Source organism: Chlamydotis macqueenii, chromosome 1 (assembly GCF_036417535.1).
Source record: "Chlamydotis macqueenii isolate bChlMac1 chromosome 1, bChlMac1.mat, whole genome shotgun sequence".
Classification (NCBI taxonomy): domain Eukaryota; kingdom Metazoa; phylum Chordata; class Aves; order Otidiformes; family Otididae; genus Chlamydotis; species Chlamydotis macqueenii.
The window spans coordinates 207,670,267-207,692,667 of NC_141556.1; the positions used below are offsets into that span (position 1 = coordinate 207,670,267).

At 44.0% G+C, this 22,401-nt stretch overlaps 1 protein-coding gene across 2 annotated transcripts in view; it reads left to right on the forward strand.

Moving 5' to 3' along the window:
* ME3 (malic enzyme 3) overlaps positions 1–22,401 on the forward strand; it is a 132,772-nt gene that overhangs the window by 48,725 nt on the left and 61,646 nt on the right. Inside the window, exons 1-2 of one of the 2 annotated variants that reach the window (XM_086739654.1) lie at positions 6,332–6,449; positions 21,302–21,435. In XM_086739654.1, the coding sequence (XP_086595780.1) occupies positions 21,305–21,435 (131 nt within the window). In that variant the 5' untranslated portion in view covers positions 6,332–6,449; positions 21,302–21,304. Of the gene's footprint in view, positions 1–6,331; positions 6,450–21,301; positions 21,436–22,401 lie in introns of those variants that run through there. The other variant, XM_086739653.1, reaches the window with a different exon arrangement.

Here is a 22,401-nt window from a genome sequence, read left to right on the forward strand (position 1 = left end):
ACGGCATCATTGGCTACTTTTATTCTGCCCTTCCTGGCTCACCCACTTAATGCTGAGGGCAACTGTTGCATATTAGGTAGCTAATGATCAAGTAATTTATGCTGATTACATACCTCCTGTGGCTGGTAATGCATCCCAATTATGTGAGGCACGGCAGAAATTTGGAGCATCTCTTGCTCGGTGTTTCTTGCTTTTACAAGGAACAACGTGTATAGATCCCTAGTGCCTGTTCGCAGTCCCTCTGAGGAAGCGTTCCTCGCCCGGCTGTTATGCTATAGCGTGATTTTCCTGCTTAGCCACGTCTTTCCCCAGCAGGCCCGGTTCTTGCCAAAGCTGGCACCGCGAGCTTCTCTAATTTGCACGGCGTGCTCGGCTGGGTGTTGTGCAGCTTGCGGGGAGCAGCCTGACTTTCTATGCAGACCATTCAATGGAGCCATAGGCAATAAATCAGTGTCCTGTGGCGAGGGGCTTTTTCTCTGTGTCACTCACAATAAGAATCCAGCCCAAGATCCTCTGTGCTTTACCTCTGAGCCGAATGTCATCCTAGAGGAAAATGACGTGCACAGAAGGATTACTTTAGCATAACAAATATTTTTGAGATGACTTTCCGACTTGGCTGCGGGCTTGCTGAGAGTACTGCGAGACTTGCGTTAAGAACGGAGCTCGTTGTGCTCATCAGTATTGCTCCTCTCTTGTCTCCTGCCTCTCTGTACCAATTGTCTCTTCGGGATAAAGCCTGTCTTTTTTTTCATTGCTTTGTTTTGATCTCCTTTTTCTTTTTTTACCGTGTGCTTTGGACCCTAAAGCTGTGATGTGTGGCAGGAGCTATTCTAATATGAAAATTTTTCCGGGTTTGTTCGTAGTCCGGAATAAAACTTCAGCATTTATTGAAAAGAAATAGGCTCCCATTCTTTCAGTCTATCTGAACTCACAGTCCTCTCCTAGTACATGGAGTACATTGAGTTTATTTGTCTGTCCTGCTGTTAAGCGATGCTCTTAAGTGTAGTCATCTATACTAAATGCTGCCAGGCTCTTTCTATAGAGGGCTATGTCTCACCACTGATTTTTTTCATAAGGAAAATTTATGTTGAATACTTACTTGAAAAAAGTTACATGTTCAAAATGCTATAAGTGATAGTGTTTCCTTATTTTCAAAGGAGAATTTTACTGAGAAATTAATACAATATACCCTAGATCTAGATAACAATGACAAAGGAGATAAGCTAAAAGGTAAGAAAGCAAGCCTAGGACTCCCATTTTCTAAAGAATTATGTGTACACTTGACATTACATATCAAATGAAGAAAAAAAGTATGTCCAAAAGCCTTTATAAAATCAAGAGACCTTCATTTCTGGTGTTTGGAAAAGAATGAAGTCAGAGTAGGAAGGATGTACAGGGAATTTTTCCACATGAGAGGGAAAGACTCAAATCTGCAGTGGTAAACACAATGAAGAAAACTTTTCTCCTCACTCAAGCAAAGACTGCAAAGGATCTGGATTAGAAATGTAGTGTGAAGTGGCAGTAGAGAGACATTAGAATCATAGAGTGGTTTGGGTTGGAAGGGACCTTTAAAGGCCATCCAGTCCAACTCCCCCTGCAAGGAACAGGGACATCTCCAACCAGATCAGGTTGCTCAGAGCCCCGTCCAACCTGGCCTTGAACTTTTCCAGGGATGGGGCATCCATCACCTCTCTGGGCAACTTGTGCCAGTGTTCCACCACCCACACTGTAAAAAATTTTTTCCTAATGTCCGATCTGAATCTACCTCCCTCTATTTTAAAACCATCACCCCTCATCCTGTCACAACAGGCCCTGCTGAAGGGTTTCTCTCCATCTTTCCTGTAGGACCCCTTGAGGTACTGGAAGGCTGTTATAAGGTCTCCCCAGAGCCTTCTCTTCTCCAGGTCAAACAGCCCCAACTCTCTCAGCCTGTCCTCATAGGAGAGGCCCGCCAGTCCTCTGATCATCTTTGTGGCCTCCTCTGGGCTCGCTCCAACTGGTCTATGTCCTTCTTGTGTTGGCAGCTCCAGAGCTGGATGCTGTACTCCAGGTGGGGTCTCATGACAGCAGAGTAGAGGGGGAGAATCACCTCCCTTGATCTGCTGGCCACGCTTCTATTGATGTAGCCCAGGATGCGGTTGGCTTTCTGGGCTGCAAGTGCCCACTGCTAGCTAATGCTGAGCTTCTCGTGACCACCATTAAGGTCACCTGGATCCTAGTTCCCATGGACTACCAGACTTCTCCAGTAAGATTTCCATTCTTAGTACTAAGCTGCTCGACAAGCTCAGCAGAACATACATACCCTGTGTATATGTAGTGTTTGGCATGGGCAGGGACCAGCCTTTGTTGGAGGCTGCAGGTGCCACCAGACTCCAAGGTGGGAACACTGCTCTGAGCTGTGAGAGGGGAAGGAACTGAATCCAGAACTGGCAAGTCCCCATTTACCTATGGCTTTTCTTTCCACTCTGGTGGATGCTCTGATCTCAGTTGGAGTCTGGGGGCTTTCCCGCAAACTTAATAGCACAGGACACGCTACGGAGGCAACGTGTCAGGAGTGGAGACGTGCTTTGTGCAAGGAACGGCTGCGAGCTTCTAAGCCCCCTGCCACATGAAACAAAAGGAATCAAATATTGTGCATCCCGGAGCTTGTTCGAAGGTGGCACCTCAGTATTTTGACCATCAGCAAAGGTCCCTTTCCCTCTTCACCTGGACGGTTTCTCCTCCCGGAGTTAGCTGTGGTCTAAATAAGGGGCAAAGGACCAGCAGTGAAGTGGTGAAAAGGGGTATTTGCATTTCCTCTGGTGTGGGCATGTCTGAATGAGCCTCTGGTATGACCTGGAGACTTCCTTTTTTTTTCTTTTTATAACCAGCATTAGGGAATTCCTCACCAGCTTGTTCTTGCAGTAGCCAGGCCAACAATGACAAGAATGTGGAAATCAACTAAGCAATTATATTCACAGTGGTGGTTAACAGCATCCCTTCATCTGAAACAAATCAGTTACAGTCCAGTGAAACCTGCTGTACCTAGTGCGGGTACATAATAGAGCCCTTGTTGTGCATTTTCAGAGCGTGCCAGATCACTTAAACAGCGTCGAGGAGAGGCAACAGGAGAGAAATTTTATGTTTTGTTAACCAGAGACACAGAAACCTGGCTGTCATCTTGTTTAACCCCCTTCCACGCAGGGAAATCTGCCATTGTATTTATAAAGGTATTTCTGCAGGTGCTGCAAAATGTTGTAGGTGTGAAGTCCAGGAGTATAACTTAGAATTACCTGTGAACAAAAGCAATGAGCAATTTGCCAAGGTTGGAAAAGCCAGCTCTGAGACTTAAAATTAGTGGGAGTTGCTCTGACCTTGGTCACCTCAGAAAATCTGCTGTGTTTTCTATGCCACTGGTGTTTAACAGCAAAAAACATACGGCCGTTTCTAAAAGAACATTTGCATCTCGCTGGAAGATTTTCAGTGACCTACAACTCAAACGACTACAAAGATGCAAAATGTTATAGAATCATAGAATCATAGAATGGTTTGGGTTGGAAGGGACCTTTAAGGGCCATCTAGTCCAACCCCCCTGCAAGGAGCAGGGACATCTCCAACCAGATCAGGTTGCTCAGAGCCCCGTCCAACCTGGCCTTGAGTGTTTCCAGATAGATAGAAGCTGAAAGAAGTCAGCCAGGATGTGCAAGTGGCAATTTGGAAGGCCTGCCCTAAGGTACGCTCCCATTAATGTGAGCTCTGACATACATCTAGAGCAGAACTTGGTCCTTGGTGTTCGCTGATCTGAAGAACCAGCTCCTGCTCTTGGAAGCTAAAGGCATTAAAGCTCCCAGGCTGTGCACCATAGAAACTCCCTGTTTATGGAGCTTTTGTTGTCTTTTTGATGAAATGAGGGGGAAGATGCTTCTTCGTTTTCATTGCCTTTGTGACTGTTAGCAGGTTTGGGAAGAGTCTGCAGCTGAGTTTGGTGTTGTCCACCCAGCAGTCGTATAGTTAATGCAGCTAATGCCTGCTGTTGCTGAATCTGTTGTTTGATTTACTCTGTACCCTGTGCAATTCTCTTGAAAGTGAAAACAAGCTGGTTCAGAGGGAACTGAACAACAGGGTCCTAAATGGGAGTGCAGTGTGAACTACAGTAGCAAATATTCATGGATTAATGGCCAAATTGTTGTCTCATTAGCGTCTGATGGCAAAATTCCCGTAGGCTACAATAGGGACAGGATCTGACCCTAAGAAAATATTCCATTTGAAGCATTTGAGTGTCTCCCAAAAGCCAATTATTAAATCAGAGGCGCGGCAATAACCGAGCTCAAATTTATTTCAGGACAGGGAAGCACAGTTGAGAGGTCAGATGCTCGCCATGTTATTTCTATGGTGACTCCACTGCAGAGCTCAGCACTGGCCTGCGTATGGGGCTGACAATAAGGCTGAGATGGGAAAGAATCTGAAAGAATGGCATTGTAACTGATGAAGAGAAGCTGTTTCCATCAGCCACCTCATCAAGCAACTTGGCAAAGCAGAGGGAGAAAGGTCTCTTCTGGTGACTGACCTCCACTGCGTTTCTCTGCTTTCAGTGCCATCAATGGGCACCTCCTGGCTCTGCTCCAGGCTCTAAAGAAAGCCCCAAGTAATCAAACGGTTGTTGGCAAAACCACGCTAACAGAATGTGTCTGTCTCTGTGGTACGGTTTAATACCTGCACATCATTATTTCCTCTTCCTCTGAACCAAAAAAAAAAAAAATCAACAGAAAAAATACACTTACATGACTCTATGTGAAAAATGTGTTATGTATTTACTTTTAAATTTTTTTAGCCTTTTTTTTTTTCGTGGTTAAATAGAAGAAATCAACTGGTAGAGGCTTTCCTGAAATGCCATTTTATCTTAAGCTCTTCTGCTAGGGACACTGACTTCCTAATGAGTGGTTCTGAACTCTCTCATTAACAAAACAATACATGCCAAGCGCATGCACATCCTCTTAATATGCTGGGATGCTTTGAGCGTTGGAAATTGCAGAGGAGGTCTCAAAATGAGAAGGTGAGGAATTTGGCTATCCAACAAACTGTACATCTAGAAAACTCACGTAGCCCTCTGAATGAAGTGGAACCATGTAGTGGAAGCAACTCCCCGGTGACAACACCGTGGTGCAGAAACAGCATCCAGCTGGAGTGAATTACCTGGTGCTAGCTCAATGAGGGTGATGGGCAGGCCTATAACAAGCAGGGAACCTGATTTTGTGTTTTTCCTTTGTTTTCCTGAGTGTTCTTTCTCCTTGGCTGACAATGCTTATGCACGTGTTCCTCTGTAAGCAAGTTCTTGGTATCGGAAGGCAGCCCCACGACTTGGGTTTTGCTTAAGCAGTCAGGTAACTTATCTAGATCCATTTGTGCGTGGTGTTCTTTTTTCCTTTTCCAGATGCTTTTACTCTGATTTTATATTAGATCTGTTTGGTATTAAATTAGAACTCTGTTTGAAAGCAATTTTTAATGGTTTTGTGTGTGTGTGTGTGTAGCCAACCCCTCCTAGGATAATTTTATTTTACCAAGAAAAGCAAATGTATAAAACAAAAAAAAATACTAACAGCCACTAAAGAATCTCTAGTTTCTTGTTGCCTTTCCAGTCAGAGTTATGGAGAGATTTAGGCAGTGCTATGTTAAATCTCTGACATGTGAACACAATGCAAATTAGAGGCCTATCCTATTAATATATAGAATCATAGAATCGTTACGGTTGGAAGGGACCTTCAAAGGCCATCCAGTCCAACTCCCCTGCAAGGAGCAGGGACATCTCCAACCAGATCAGGTTGCTCAGAGCCCCGTCCAACCTGGTCTTGAATATCTTTGATATCTTGAATATCTTTGATAAACCCAGTAGATATCTTTGTGCATCTAGAAGTACCTAAATACCCCTGGAAAATATGACTCTGTTTTAATTACGTAAATGAAAATGTCATCTTCATTTTGACTAAGTAGATTTGATTCTTGATTCTGTTTTGGTAAAAGAATGAAGAAGGAAAGCAAGTTCTCCTTTATTAAGTATGAATTGGCTTTCCAAATTTGTGGCTAGCCCAAGTGGAGAAAAAATACTGTACTTGCTAGCTAAACTCAAATCCAAAGGTGTTGAGGAGAGACATTTCAGAGTTGCAGAAATGAAAGGATTTTTTTTTTTTTGGAACACTGTACTTCATTGGCATTTCTTATATATAGTACCTGATACTGGACTTTAACTCTATTGATTCAATGTAAATTAAAAATCGTCAGTTTCCCTTCTAAGAAATGGAGCCTAATAATGTAACATTTATTTTGTTACAGAAGTTACATTAAAAAAAAAACCCTGAAGTGTATAATGTCATAGAATCATAGAATATCTCAAGTTGGAAGACATCTGTACGGATCATCGAGTCCAACTCCTTGCTCCTCTCAGGACCTTGCAAGTTTAATATAATTAAACCTCGGTATGTCTGGCCATCACTTCAACTTTCACTTAAAGGAGGTTTTATTTTTTAATAATAATGGAATAATTGTCATTATTTACATTTATGTTTTTGTCTAGCAAACAAATCCCTAAGACTTATCATATCTGATCTGCTCTGGAGTCAACATGAGTTTTGCCGTGTAATTCGCTGGAGCCAGGGTTTTACCACTGGAATCCAATTTGTCTTAAGCTGAAAGGAAGAGCTAGGCTGAGCACTAAGCCAAACCCTCCGGCTAAGGAACAAAGAAACCTTAGTCCACTTTGCTTTCCCTTTCAATACATACCGGGTTTGGTTTTGGATGGCCTAAATGCCAGCTTCGTCATTTCCACCCTAGCCTGCTGCTGAACAAAGGCCTGCGTGAAGCTCGGAACAAAACTGCAAGCCTTGGGCGGAAGAGATGGCTTTCAGACAAACTTCTGAAGTTCACTTTAAAGTTTTTGTGTTTGAAATTTATTCTAGCAGAAGGATTAACTCAGCGCTTTTGGCTTTAGATCCTCCTAGTTGCACATCTTTAGAGTTCGTATCGCTGACAGTCATCCTGAGACTCAGTCTTGGAGACGCTGCTCTCCTTCCTCTGGGGAGTCTAGACCCTGTGGTTAGGCTCTCCTTCATTGTGCTTTGTGTTTTTGAAGGGTTGAATTGACGGGGCTTTAGGAATAAAAGGTTGTTTTGAATTGTGCGGGGTATAGTTGCTGAAGCGAAAGGCTTTTGGTCATTTCCAGAAGGTCACACTCTGGACCTACTTAACTTTCTCTGAAAGCTTCTTCCAGAGCTAGATATCCTTGACGGCGTGCATGCAGCTTGCGCTCAACTTGCCGTGGGATGTGGCATCTGCCAGTTCAGAGATCAAGCAGTTCAGAGATCAAGCTCTGTATCAGAATTCAAGCAATGTAATCAAGGGCTCAGTCCACTGATTTCTCTAAAAAGGCAAGACCCAGGGTTTAACATTGCTGTCTGGAAACCAGTCTATGCACGTGAACATAAGGCTGATGGACTCACAACAACCACTGTCCCAACGGGAGCAGAGAGCCACTCTGCCAACTGGAGTTATCTTGTGGTCTCCACATCGGTGCACTGAGTTGTCTAACACAGCCTAGAGCAACAAACACGTGGAAACTGTCATTAGGGACGTTTGAAGTGTCCTCTGTACTTATCGCTGATGTTATTTGTCCACAGAACATTTTCATGTAAGTAATCCGAGTCACTAATAACTGTGAAAATAACCAAATTTTAGTGGCAAATTTTCTTTATTGTGTGGTAAAGTAGCAGCAAGGTTCATCCTGCAGTTTTGGCACTAATAGTATTTGTTTCCTTATTTTCTGACACATGCACGTGCTAATACTAGCTAGAAAAAAAAACCAAAAACCTTGCTTCAGGAAATCATTGTGGGAAATACAATGACAGTGTGTGACTACTGCAGCCCAAACTCAATGTTTACTGATGTTCTTAAAAGCTCCAAATGATACATCCTGGAAATAGCAACCTCCAGAAGATAATCTGGCTTTAATTAGCAGCTCTGCCACTTAGCTGCTTCGCATTTTCCATGAAAGAAGATCAGAAGAGAGAGATGGGACTGAATGAGCAAACTACATCTGCGTTGTAATAAAGCAGCAGAAATTCCGTTAGGAATGAAAATGCGTGGAGATGCCGGTGCCCATGTGTTTTTGACAGAAAGGTCTAGGAGGTGTGAAGCTAGTTTCTTAACCAGCTGGCTGGACTCTGTTGGCCCTTGGTTAGTATGTTACTTCCATTGTCCTCACAGCCTTTCAGAGCTGCAGGGTATGATCCTCTTGAATTACTGAGTGTAAGACACGGTGGCATTAGCAACTGCAAGAGACCTGACGCTCAGGTACTCCTCTTACTGCCCTGACTAGGGCTTGCCAGCAGAAAATGTTTTCCTCAAACAGACCCCAGTGTTATCAGATTGCAAAACAATCTGTGCAGCTCAGTGAAGGAAAAGCCTGCTGCCTCGCACTGACCTGATGACATCTTGTGCTGAGTGCTGGGTCCAGAGGGACTGGACTGGCACCCTCATGTAGAGATCACCACTTCCTTGGGTAAAGATCACCTGAACTTTGCCAGCTACTCTGTTGCTCTTAGGCAGGTTTTCAGACCAAGGTGGTTGTATCAAGCACAGACTACTGTAACAATTACAGAGGTGTGAAGGCACAAGGTAAGCACTATCCTGTTCTTCAGTTCTTGTAGGTCCTTTCATCTAACAAAGCAAGCTGTCAGTTTGCTTCCAAAGGGATCATAACTGGGATCCCATCTCTAGGGATCCTGGACCTTTGTCCAGGGTATGGTTTTCATCGGAGAGGCTGTTGATGCAGTTGTATGTGCGTCCTTAAGTAACTGCTAAATAACTCTCTGGGGTGCCGTTCAGCTTCACGCCTGCCCTCCTTTAGTTCGTCAACATCAATAATGGATCAGTCAGTCAAAACTGCTGACCTCTTCTCCTGGGTTGGGAGAGGATGCTGTTGTGTGGCAGCAAGGCAGAGACGCGGCCAGAAAGTAAATGATGACCTGGCAAAGTCAGCACTTCTACGAAGTGATGGAACAGAAGACAAAGCTTTTTTAAACCACAAAAGACATGCCATAAGGACACATACTCTGACAACCATGCTCTTACTGTAAAGGATAATAAAGCAGAGTGTGATCTTCTAGGTTTTGCTCAATACCAAACGTAATGGTAATCCAGCAACTTCAGGAATGAGTGCTCCCTCGCCCAGATTTTATGGGCATTGTGATAACTTCTTACATCTGAGTTTCAGCACCAGGAGGAAGACCATTGTGTCTGATAACATATCAAATAGCCATTGAGAACTGACAAAATCATACTGGTGCCAAAATGTAGCCTTGTTTTTTTCCAGGATGTAGAACCATAGGATCATAGAATAGTTTGGGTTGGAAGAGACCTTTAAAGATCGTCTAGTCCAACCCCTCTGCCACGGGCAGGGACACCTTCTGCTAGACCAAGTTGCTCAGAGCCCCATCCAACCTGGTCCTTAACACTTCCAGGGATGGGGCAACCTGTGCCAGTGTCTCACCACTCTCATCATAAAAATGTCTTCCTTATATCTAATCTGAATCTGCACTCTTTTAGTTTAAAACCATTACCCCTTTTCCAGTCACTTCAGGTCCTAGTAAAAAGTGTCTCTTCATCTTTTTTACAAGCCCTCTAAATATTGAAAGGCTGAAATAAGATCTCCATCTAGCTTTTCAGCTCTGAATATTCAGAGCCTAAGTCTTCAGTCCTGTCAATTATTAAAAAAAAAACCAAACAACTGAGTGAGTTCAAAATAATTTTATTTTTGCTTTAATCTGGTGTTGCTGTATGTCTGTGGTTACCACACCAAGGAGAATCAAAACCATGGACTGAAACCTGGTTTTGAGAGGTCTGTTCCCAAAGATTTACCCAGTGTCCTGAGCTGATCTTGAAGAAAGTGGCCATCCTCTTGTCTTGCATGCAGGTCTTTGCAACAGGTCATGAGTGATAATCACTTCAACCTTCCCGGTCTTTGCAGAGTCTGGCTGGCTCTGCCTCCCATGCTCCTCACTGCACTGTGCTCTTTCAGCAAGGCAGGTATTAAGTTGAAGTCCAACTTTGAATGGAAGGTTTGGAGGTCTGATGCATCAGCTGGTGTCTCCTAAGAAACAGAGGTGGAGGAGTCAAATCCACACTTTTCCTGTTGCCTTTTCCTGATCATCATATAGCAAATTATTTTGCAATAATGGTTGTGTATTCAAGGAGCCTGGACTGTATTTGTTACCCTTGCTGCAGTCACACTTTATCTTTGCGTAATTTATCCAAATTGTTTTGGTTACAGAAGAATAGATGTTCTGTTGGAGGAAGGAAGCTGCTGCGTTGCCTTCAGATGATACTCATCTAAGCTAGTAATTGTGCTGAGGTGGACAGGCAGCAGTCACGCCAAGAAAAATATTATTTGCATTTTAATCTATAGCTTGTAATGGAATCAAGAATTAGTTTTTTTCTAAACTCATTTGAAGGTTTGCCAAAGGGATGATTTACAGCTTCCTAGTAATAATGAACAGTTCAACGGTCTTGACCATGCGTGTTGTCCCTTCCAACCCAACTGTGGTCACGCATATTGCAAACTGACATCAATATTTTATAACATCTCGCTGCAGTTCCTGTCCCACAGAAATGTTTGTCAAACAGCTCAGGGAATCAAAAGGGTTTTAATCTTTAAATTTAATCTCAGAGTAATTGTACTTTTTTTTTTTTCTCCAATATGAACTTGGATAACTTGTTTCATACTGCCCGTGATTAAAAACAGTTGGAGGAGAAGGGTGGGAGTTTTTTTGGAAAAATCTCAGGAACTTTATTAGTTATTTCATTTATAATCTAGTGTAAATATCTTTCTAGTGCTTTTGAAACGGAAAGTGATTAAGCTCAATCTCAAGAAAGGGATGAAAATTAAAGCACTTGTATGAAATTAGTGGTATTTTGTCACCTGGAATATTTGGACATAGTTCTACTCACACCATATGGAAAAAATAAAGCTGAAATGTTGACGGGCAAAGAAAGTGGAAAATAAAAGGGTTATATCATTGGAAGAATATTTAGAGGTCCTGCGGGGGGGGGGGGGGTGGAATTTGATAGAAAGGATGTATCATTTCGTATTTGTGTTATTGTACAAATTGCAGTCCAGATGCTGTGGTATCGGGGCCAAGCATGCTGAGTGCTGTGCATTCAACTGTGTATAATTTAGAGACAGCTCAAATCAAGCTGCCAATAGACCAAGATAGCGGGGAGAACGCACGCAAAGGCGATGAGAGCTATACACACAAAAGGTCAGATTATATGTATGTGAGCACTTCATGTGTCTTCCCTTTTCCTCTCTGCATTAAAAAGGAAGAAAAAGTTTGAAGTAAAATATTCAGACAAGGAGGAGGTTGACGGGCCGGGTCAGAGGGTAGTCACGGTAGGCTAGCTACTCTCCTCGTGATGCCAAAAGTAGTTTGGACAATTGGATGACTGATCTCAGCATTTGAGCAAAACATGTGCTTGGCGAAACAACAGTCCCTGAGGTCAGCACAGAGATCATCTTAGGGCTGGCTGGAGGCTGGATTGGCAAAGGACATGTGTTTGTGCTCCGTTATACGTGTGCATGCATGCAGCTTTAGCTACCTGTCAGTGTTAAAAAGGGGCTTTGTGAAATACAGTTGTAGAAATGCTGGAGTAAAGAGAGGGAGGCAAGATGCTTAATGCCTTGAGAGACAAAATAAAAGACCATCGGAGAGCTGAGTCTGTGGAAGGCTGAGAAGTGGAAAGAAAAATATCATCATGGTGCAAAGCACAGCTAAACTCTGAGGTGAGCTGCCAAATGAGGACAGCCTTCCAGAGAGAAGCTGGACACTCTCAAGAGTGCTGTACGTCTCTCAGCTGGCGTGTTGCAGTGCTGATGGGCACTGCAATGCATGACTGTACCTTGGCCCCGTGTGCATCATGATAGCTACACTTTCTTTGTTGAGCCCTAGGCTGGAGCAGTGGGCCTGTGCAAACATCATGAAGTTCAACACGGCCAAGTGCTGGGTCCTCCACACAGGTCAGGGCAATCCCAAGCACAATACAGGCTGGGTGGAGAATGGATCAAGACCACCCCTGAGGAGAAGGACTTGGAGGTGCTGGTGGACGAAAAGCTCAACATGAGCCGGCAATGTGCGCTTGCAGTCCAAAAAGCCAACCGCATCCTGGGCTGCATCAAAAGAAGTGTGGCCAGCAGGTTGAGGGAGCTGATTCTGCCCCTCTACTCTGCTCTCATGAGACCTCACCTGCAGTACTGCATCCAGCTCTGGAGCGCCCAATGTAAGAAGGAAACGGACCTGTTGGAGTCAGTCCAGAGGAGACCATGAAGATGATCAGAGGGCTGGAGCACAGGCTGAGAGAGTTGGGGCTGTTCAGCCTGGAGAAGAGGAGGCTCCAGGGAGACCTAATAGCAGCCTTCCAGTACCTAAAGGGGGCCTACAGGAAAGATGGGGAAAAACTCTTTAGCAGGGCCTGTTGTGATAGGACAAGGGGGAATGATTTTAAAATAGAAGGAGGTAGATTGAGACTGGACATAAGGAAGAATTTTTTTACAGTGAGGGTGCTGGAACAGTGGTCCAGGTTGCCCAGAGAGGTGGTGGATGCCCCATCCCTGGAAACATTCAGGGCCAGGTTGGCTCTGAGCAACCTGATCTGGTTGGAAATGTCTCTGCTCCTTGCACAGGGGTGGGACTAGATGACCTTTGAAGGTCCCTTCCAACCCTAACCATTCTGTGATTCTATGATAAGCTGCCTGGGTTGAAGTCCATCAACGATCTTGCAGTGTGGATGGAGTACAGAAGTGGTGATGGAAAAACAAAAGCATTGTGAATTACTCAAACAGGAAACGGAGCCTCATGCAGATTTCGTACGGGATGCTCTGTGTTTGCCTACATGTTTAGTTGTCTTCAAGTGGTGATTGTGTAATTGGAGGAGAGCTTAGTGGCGTTTTTTCTAGTGTGTTTGTTTAACTGAGATGACAGATTTCTTATTTAGTGCCTTCTTTATTTCTCATATTCCTAATTTTTAGAGGAAAACATTGCCTTTCTCTGGAATCTTTTATCTGGGGGGGTATCTGAATGTTTTGTGAGCATCTCTGATTGATTGCCTGTAGTGCTGTGAAGCAGGCATATGTTACATCTCATTAAACAGCTATCAAAATTGTGGCTCAGAAGCCAAGCCTGCTTGTCCTGGATTAGATAGGAATGAGCAGAGAGCATCTGGTACTGCTCAAGAAGCTGCTGCTGATGGTTCCTTTCTACAGAGCTTTGGTAGAAAAAGCATACAAGGACACATGAATGGTACAGTGGATATATTCTCTCTGGTGAAGTGAGTAACAAAACTACTCTTGGTTTCATTCAGTTTAAGCTTCCATCAAAGCAGTCTTGCAAAACAGCTAGTTTTATGGCTTAGGCACTGCTTTTCAGTGGTCTTCAACCAAATACAGCCATCAGCAATCATCCATGAACTGTAAACCTGCTCCAACCTAGATTTGGAGCAACCTCATTCGCTGGAGTGGCAACAGCAAATGAGATACAAATTGTGGAGAGACTCCCGTCCTCCAACCCTACAGCACAATGTGGTTTGCGTGCAAGCAGTAAGTGCGCAAGCCTCATTTTATGTAATTTGTTGGAACCTTCAAAGGAAGTTAGTGCTCTCTGTAGCACCGAACCCAAATTGGATGCAACCACGATTCACATGACCAACTGCCTATACAATGGGAAAAGTTTCCAGACATTGTAAAACCAGCTTTTAAAACTGTATTCTCTTAATGTTTTGGATCACTTTTAAACCTTAACATTGCCCTGATCTTTCTGCTCAGACAAACTTCCTCGTTTGAATTGAGGATGAGGGCTGGTTTTCATAGACCAACGAATGCAAGCGTTGTAATTTATGCTGAATTCTTCCTGTCATGGCAAAATGTCATATTTGGGAGAAATGTGTGTCTGCAGCCTCACAGAAACTGCCATGCTCTGACAGAAATAATTTTTTTTGTGCTTGGCAAAATTCCTGCAGAAACTGATTTTACTCTGCTCCCTCTCCCCATGAGGTGAAAGAATAGCATGATAGCATCATAGAATCATGGAATGGTTTGTGTTGGAAGGGAACTTCAAAGGTCATCTAGTCCAAGCCCCCTGCAAGGAGCAGGGACATCTCCAACCAGATTAGCTTGCTCAGAGCCCCGTCCAACCTGGCCTGGAATGTTTCCAGGGCTGGGGCATCCACCACCTCTCTGGGCAACCTATGCCAGTTTTCCACCACCCTCAGTGTAAAAAATTTAAAAATTGTAAAAAATAATAGCATCTCCCTAGCTGAGATAGTCATGTGGCCTACAAGCTTCTCATTTCTATCCTGGACTAGCTCATTTCACTCGCTAGTTGGCATAAAAAGATGTGACAGTGGTACATGTAAAACAGATGTGGAATTACACAGGAAGGCTGGGAATCATGTAGCAGAGACACCAAAGTGTCTTCGTTTTCCTGGGAGCCAGGAGGGCCAATCCATTGGGATCTGTGTGCCAAGATCACCTGGGATATTTTTGATAGGGGGCCGAGAATTTGAGGTTCACCTCAGGAATCTGTCCATGTACTTGGCTGTAGCATAAAACCTGCTGTCCTCGTTCCTGCTTGCTCCATCAGGCCTCCCTTCTTTCTCAAGTATTTTGCTATACGTGAAGAAGCAAGTGCTTCGTGTTCTACTCCGCCATATGCGTGTATGCATGCACCACGTGTCCCAACCCATTTGGGAGTCTGTGCTGCTCTATTTTTTATAATAATTTCTCAAAATTTCTCCATTTCTTTCCCCGTTACACCAAGTTTTCCTGTAGCATGACAGTCCTATTCTCCATGCAGTGATTTTACTCTTCTCCTGTACTGAAAGACACTGGAGCTTGTATTTAGACACTTCATGCACGTAAAGGCATGTGTGAATCTAGTCAAAATCAAAAGCAATGTCAGCCTAATCTATTTCTCACTGAAGCTAAAGAAGTATTCCCTTTAGCTTGGTTAGAACTCCATGAGGATCTTGATATTGCTCTTGTGGGAAGAAGGAAAGCATTGAATTTGGCCCAGAATTTAAATTTCTTAAAAATACAGCTCTATCTTGTTACCTCTTACTTGGCATTAATTGTCTATCTCCACCTTTCCTATCAGTAGAGCAATGATGCTATTTTTAACTGTCTGCAAAGTTCGTAGATCCTTCACAAACCCCCCCTGCCAAGCCAGCTGTTCTTTGAGGAAGTTTGTCTAACTCAGTTTTAAAAATCTGTTTTTCTCAATGCACCAGAATCTTGTTTGCAGACAAAACATACAATTTCTAGCATATGGATGTTATTTTATTTTATTTTTTCCTATGGAGGAAAAAATGCTGCCCTGGAGGCTGGCAAACTGTAGGAAATAGTAATGAATCCTCTGCTAAACTCACTATAGAACTGAATTTAGTTTGAAATCACAGTGCAGGGCTTGAGGAGCTTTGCTCTGAAGTTCTTCCTGTGGATTGATGAATAAAACCCTGAAGACATTTGGCTTATGAGGTTTGTTTATTGAAGTAAACCTCCTGTAACATGTGAGAACAGCGTGGCTTTGGAAAATTGCTTCTTCTTGCCTGTGGCCGTCACATCTTGCCCGTCGCATGCTCATCAGGGATGTCCTCATCAGGAGAGCGCTTACTTCTGTGAGATAAACCGAGCAGGATCGGGTCTGTGGTCAGTAAGTATTCTGGCACAGGGACTTTGTCACGTTCCAGTTCTGCTCACTCTTACGTTGGTGTAAATCAAGTGTCACTGTCGTAAGACAAGGTAAAAATGAGAAGAATAATGAAAATACATCCCTCTAATCCAGTGAAAGGAAGTGACTTGCACAAAACAAAACATTTACTGGTAAAACCTCATTAATAGCAGGGACAACTTATGTTGTAATTGAATTAGTGGACCTCATTAAAGATGGCTCCCCAGGAACAGAAACAAACATAAAGTTGAGTTGCTTAATTATCTTTGTCTTGGAGGTTTTTTAGTATTCCTAGGCTCTGTGGGAGAGGACGGAACAACGCTATGAAAGGATTAGAAATCCGTGATTATATCACTTTGTAACAAAGGGGATGGCCAAGAGTGTGAGATTTTTTCAGCTAGTGGCTTTGAACCCAGAAAGAGGCCTAGACACTATGAGAAGAGTTTGTAAATCACGGTCAACAAAAGGTTTGCCCAGCAATAACTGCTGAGAAGGCACAGTGGGGAATCTTTCCAGGTTTCAGAGAAGACACACTGAACGATGTCTTCCAAACAGCCCAAAGCATCACGAATTTGGTTTTTTTCCAAGCTTAAGAGCACATACACATACAAATTAAAGGTAATAAAGAGCTACAAGACATTTAAAATGAGAAAATAAAGGATTACCCCTTCAATGTGCCTCCATCCCCTTTTTTATGCAAACAGTATTGTCAGTACAGCGTTTCCAGGGTGGGATGCAGTGCAGGACAGGGCCTGTAGCCGTCCGTCCACGCCAGCGACAGAAACTTGCTTAGCTGAGAAGGAGCCCTGGGAAGAAGGTTATCACGTCAACTGGAGCCAAGGAGGCCACAGTAGGATCTGACCTTTATAGAAAAGTCTTGTGCAGTGTAGAAAATTGATGTTTTCTGCTGTTGCTCTCTGTTCCCCAGCCCCTGCATGCAGTCTCAGAGGGGAGTAGTTTGGCTTCTGGTGCTGACCCCTTACGGGAGGAACTCTTGCTAGTCAGAGTACATCCTGGCTGTAAAACTGGACAGGTGCAAATATCTGTGGAAAACTCATTACAGGAAAAGTCTGTATGGAATAAGCCCTGACTAGTAGGACTTCCCTAGCACGGCTGTTAACATACTAATTATAAAGCAGAAGCGAGTTAGCTGTGCCTGCTCTTGGAGCCTGCAGTGGTGATCCCTTGTGTGCCTGTGTTTCCTCCGTGTCCCCTTCCAGCACTCTGCTCTTATCAGACTAGGAAGTTCCCTGTTCCAGGGACTGTTTCCAAAGGGTTGGGAGATGTCCACTGATCCTTGTTTACTCAGCTCAGACACTGCCTGGCCAGCTTTCAATCGCGTGGATTAGGGACTGTAGTCCCAAAGGCTGCCTGAGAGCCGCAGCTTGAGTCCTGGCGTCACGGAGGGCAATGGCCTGGGACTGTACAAACTGCATAAACGCCTTGATCTGGCCATCCCAGCCACCCCACAGTCCTCCCTGTGCTGTGGCTGCTAGTTGCTGTGTAAGGCACAGCGATACTGAAAGATGCAGTAAGCCAAGACTTTGCTCCAAAATGATGCTGAGCAGCTGGAGGTGGTCTGAGCTGCCATGGACTCTGCATGTTCTGCACTAGGTAAGCCCTTGATTAAACCCCCACTGCCCTACCAACAGTTTCCTGATACCCTAGGAACATTCTGCGTCTTTGTTCCCACCTACAAGAGTATGATCTAGCCATGCTAGCATCCCTTCTTGCATTCACCCCTGAGTGAAACACCCCCTTCTCACTGCTGCAGAGTGCAGGTGGTGATAAAACCAATCGTTATCTGTGAACTGGCTTCACCCTTCAGTTTCTGAAATAAGTGGCTTTCATGGGCTTGAGCTGCAAAGAGAGAGCCGCCACATAGCAGCCTTGGTGCTGTCAGTGATAAGAAAACAGAAGCATTTGGGGTTGTTTGCAGCGAGCTTTTTTCAGCACAAAACCCCTCGCTCAGCCCCGACGTAGCGGTGAAGCCCTGTGGGCAGCTGATATTTTTGCCTTTGTTTTTGGGTAGTGACATAGCATTTGCCCTCTCCATGACAACTCATTTCCCACACATTTAAAAATGAATTGGAGCACCTGGCCTTAGCTCCACAGGGCTGTGGCTCACCATCTAATCATTAGACCTTTCAAGACCAGAAAAAGAGTGGTACAATATGGCTTTCAGGCAGTCTTTTAAAAAAAATCCAACCCTAAAAGCTTTAGTCTTAAACATAGCAATACCTCAGTGAATTCCAGCTTTTGATCTGGGGCAGAATGTGTTTCCAAACTCATTTCACGCTGTGCTGTTTCAGTGAATATAACTGCTTCACCCAGGGGTCCTACTCCTAGACCTTCCGAGAAACTTCAGAGAGCAGCCTTCAAAGTTAGGGCAGGCAATTTCTGCTCCGCTCCTGACCCTGCCACAGAGCCACTGCGCGATGGACCCGCTCTGTGCTTAAAAGTGTTTTGGAGATTTAACTGGTTGGGAAGGCAGCGACTTCCTCATCACATCTGGTCGCAATCGCTCCAGTGTGACAATACTTAAACTGGTGTAGATCATTCAGATGTGGGAGATGCAAAAGTGCAGTGAGCTGGAGATGCCGTACGTTAGTGTGACCATGCTTAGCGCTGGACCGTCAACAGCACAGCTGTGGTTGTGTTAAAAGAAACAGTTTAATCTGCTCTTACAATCCAAAAACGTGCATCCATGTGCATAGATCTTAAAAATCCTTAAGATTCAAGTTCAGAGTCTTGAGTTTGCCGCGTCTTGAAACAGTAGGTCGGCACTGGGAGAGACCGGACTCCTGGCACTATGCAAAGTTACAAACTAGCCAGAAATTAAGCACTGAGCAGATTTGCGCCCAAGGCATGTATGAATGTCCCTCCCAGCCCAAGTTACGCAGACAAACCACTCTACAACCCCACTCTCCCTTTTGACCCTGTTCAGTCTTGTTAATTATTATATTAATTCCTTCTAAAAGTTAAAAAAAAACAAAAACCAGAGGAACTGAAGGGCAAATGCCCAAATACAAGTGCTTCGCCTTCACGGCAGCTGTAATTCCATCACAGCTCTCACGCTGCCTCTAGCTAAAGGGAAGCTGGAGCTCCTGGCCGTGCTGGGTTGTAGGAGACGTCGATCAAGCAGAACCCAGCACACTGGAAAAAAAAAAGGGCGGGGGTTCCTAGCAGGCATGCAGACTGCTGTTTCTGTAAGGTGTCATGGTATTGTTTTGAATAGAAATAAGCTAGACAGAATTTTTTTTTTTGTATTGGGTGTGTGATCATATGATGAAATATCGGAACTTGTCATTATTTTAATGGGTGGAAAATAACTGCAAAGCCTTTTTTTCCTGTTGAAAACAAATGCCTCAAGAAAATTGTTAGTGGTTGAGGGCAGCAATGCCTAGGATCCTACATTTCTGCCTGTTCTATCACTTTCTCTTCTAGAAGAGTAACCACCACTGGTTTACTTTTATTGCTGAGCAGGGCTCAGGTCTGTGACCCTGACCAGCCAACCTGTGATGTGAATCTCTCTGGACAAGCAAGTGGTTCTGCTATGAAATTTAGGGCATTTAGGGGAAGGCTTCTCAGGTCCAGGAAGGAAATTTGGGTCAGAAATATCAAGCACTTCAGCAGAACAAGCCATGTCCTGGGTACAACATTGACCAATGACCGCCGAGACTGGGTTTGACAGCAAAATCTTGACGTCCTGCCTCCTAGGCAATCTGCTGGCAGGAAGAGGAATGACTTTGTTCTGCCATGTTTTTGCATCACAGATTTGGAAAATACTTGATTCTATCCTGATACAGAGCAGAAAAAAAAAAACCTCAAAAATGCTTGTGGGATAAAGACCATTTTCTTCTTAGATGTCCTGGTGGCTGAATATCTTTTCTGAAATATACGAAGAATATTTTTTCAATTGGCACTAGTGCAAAATTTACTAATAAAAGAAGTAAGTGTCACACTATGTACGAGGCATGGATCTGGCAAACAGGAGAATCCGTTTCAGTCCTTTCCTCTGCCCTTTTATAGGCTACTTGCCACTGCTGATCTAGTTTGGCCAACATTTTCATCAGCATCCGCACCACTTAAAAGTGAGCGGCTCTTCCAGTTCCCATGGCTGTATGTCCCCAGTGGCAGCGCCCAGGCTTGCCAGTGTCTGCGGAGCCATCTGTGGTATATCATCGGCCAGGGGAGCTGCTCTGAGCTCAAATGACCTGGTTATTTTTAATCCAGGTACTTCCTCTCGCTGATTAACCATGTGACTGCACACATGCTTCTGCTGGCACAGCCGTTGGGATGGCACAGGGACAGGAACAAGCTACAGGAGGCAAGGGAAGGCTGCCAAAACAAGTTCATCAAGATATGTCCTCAGTTTTTCTTGTGCAACATTAATAACAGTTATTTGTCATAAAGAAACACTAAATCTATGGAAGAAAACAGCAGTTCAACAGCTATGTAGTCATAAAGCTGCTCATTAAGATTTTTTTCCATGCATTTGTCTGTGTGCTTGAGTAGACATAGTCCAATAATTACTGATTTTGAATATTTTACTGCCAACTGTTCATCAAGATATGAATCAGTTGGTCAGTTATGGGTGAAGTTTCCATTAGGATTTAAGCTCCTTAGACGCTTCTGAAAATGTTTCCCTCTATCCTGCTGTCTAATCTGCTATCAGCATAGCAGAAATCCCATTAATTAAGGACTAAGACCTTTTATAATCTTCTTCCCAGACTGCAGAATGCGTTTACTGTTGCCGTTCACCGGGCTGGGTCCAATGCAGGGTGCACTGCAGTGCAGGTCACCTGGAGCATCAGCATTAGTCCTTGCATGCACGGGAGTGGGACACACTCAGGCTTCTGCCTAGGAAGGATGAAATTGTCCCATAAGAGCAGGGGTATCCCACATGATCTAGCATTTCAGCTTCAGGTGTGGGCCAGTGTCAGCTACTTAATAAGACTTCTGGCACTCTGTGTGCTCCTTGAATTAAAAAAAAAAATAATAAGAATTAGCATGGAGAAAGCATCCTACATGTCATATCTGTCTTCTGTGCTGCTAACATGCCGTTAACACACATTGTGTCTGGTGGAAAACTAGAAGGTAGCTGAAGTTGATGAGTTGCGTATGCTATGACGAGTTGATGAGTTGAGTATACTATTCCGTACCCAAATCTAAACCTGATATGTGATTTGTAAAGGATTGTGAGAGCTGGGCTTTCAGGAAGGCCATTGAAACTTGTAGGTGTCAGCTAATTAAGTAATGTAAGAGCACAAAGTGAAAGAAGTCCTAAGGATATATACACCCTAAGGTTTTACACACTGTCGAGACCAACCAAATTCAAATGGCAGAAGAGTGTGGGTCATCAAAGCCCTGCTGGCACAAGGGACTGCTAATCCAGAAGCTGTAAGGTCTGGGTGGTCCAAGCCCCATGCTCCCTGCAGCCAAGGACTGCCTCCAGAGCCTTGGGGGCTGTATGTTGTTGCTTGCTTTCCTCTTGAATATCCTATCTGGTAGTGCATATCAGGCCTTTTGAACGTGCCTTCCTCTTTTCTTCCCAGGGAATGGCTTTTACACTTGAAGAGAGGCTGCAGCTGGGAATTCATGGCCTCCTTCCTCCTTGTTTCTTAAGCCAAGACGTTCAAGTCCTCCGTGTCATGAAAAACTACGAGAACAAATCTAATGATCTAGACAAGTATGTATGAAACATCTTATTTCATCCTCCTCTCAGTTTGATTTTCAGTTCTTTAAAACCTCCTGGAAGACTTGAGGACCCTGCTTCAAGGTACACAGGTTTCCTTCAGAATCACTTTTTTCTACCTGTCCATACTCTCCAGCACCAGGAGTGTTTATTCTGGCCTGTCCTCCATCACCTCAGTTGCATGATATCCCAGACCCAAAATAGCACTGGTACTGTTTTTTTTCTACCACTGCATTGCTGGAGGGCTCTGGTGTTAGCCTAGCAATTCACTATACTTTGGGTACAAGTGCACAACGAAAAGGCAGTGCCTTGCCCCAGGGCACTGGAGGTAGAGTGGACACATGTACTGCATACATCTGTACACTCATCAGTGTATTCACTAAAATACTGATGGAAGAACAGAAAGAACCTGCCAACTGGTAGGAAAAAATAAAAAAAAAATAGAGGCAATAATGTGTAATGATTAATCTTTCTGTTCTTGAGCTTGTGTTGCGTCCAGGATTGTTCATCAGGGTTACTGATGGAAGATGGTGTTTGACTCCTGTTGTGCTGCACCATAGGGTTCGCATCTCTGTCTTGTCTCAGTTGTTATTGATCTGGGCACTGAGGCAGCAGGACTCTTCCCCTGTAGACCAATTCCATTGCATTGGCTTTTCTGTGTCACAAATGCACGTGTCGATCTTGCAAATTATATATCGTGAGCAGCACGTGATGCCTTTGTAAAGCCACACTGCAAGACTGGGTGTTGAACACAAAAGGGAGTTCATCATTATGTTCATACAAGTTTCTCAGACAGAAAATCATTTGCAATCTCTCCTTACTTCTTGAGTTTTCAATTTTTCTGTCTTCAATTTGACAAATTCAATCTTAGCCAATGAAGCATTTTCAAGGAAAGTCTTTGGACAAATGTAACATATTCTGAGTGACCAAGTGGTGGTATAAACCCCGTGATGCACACGT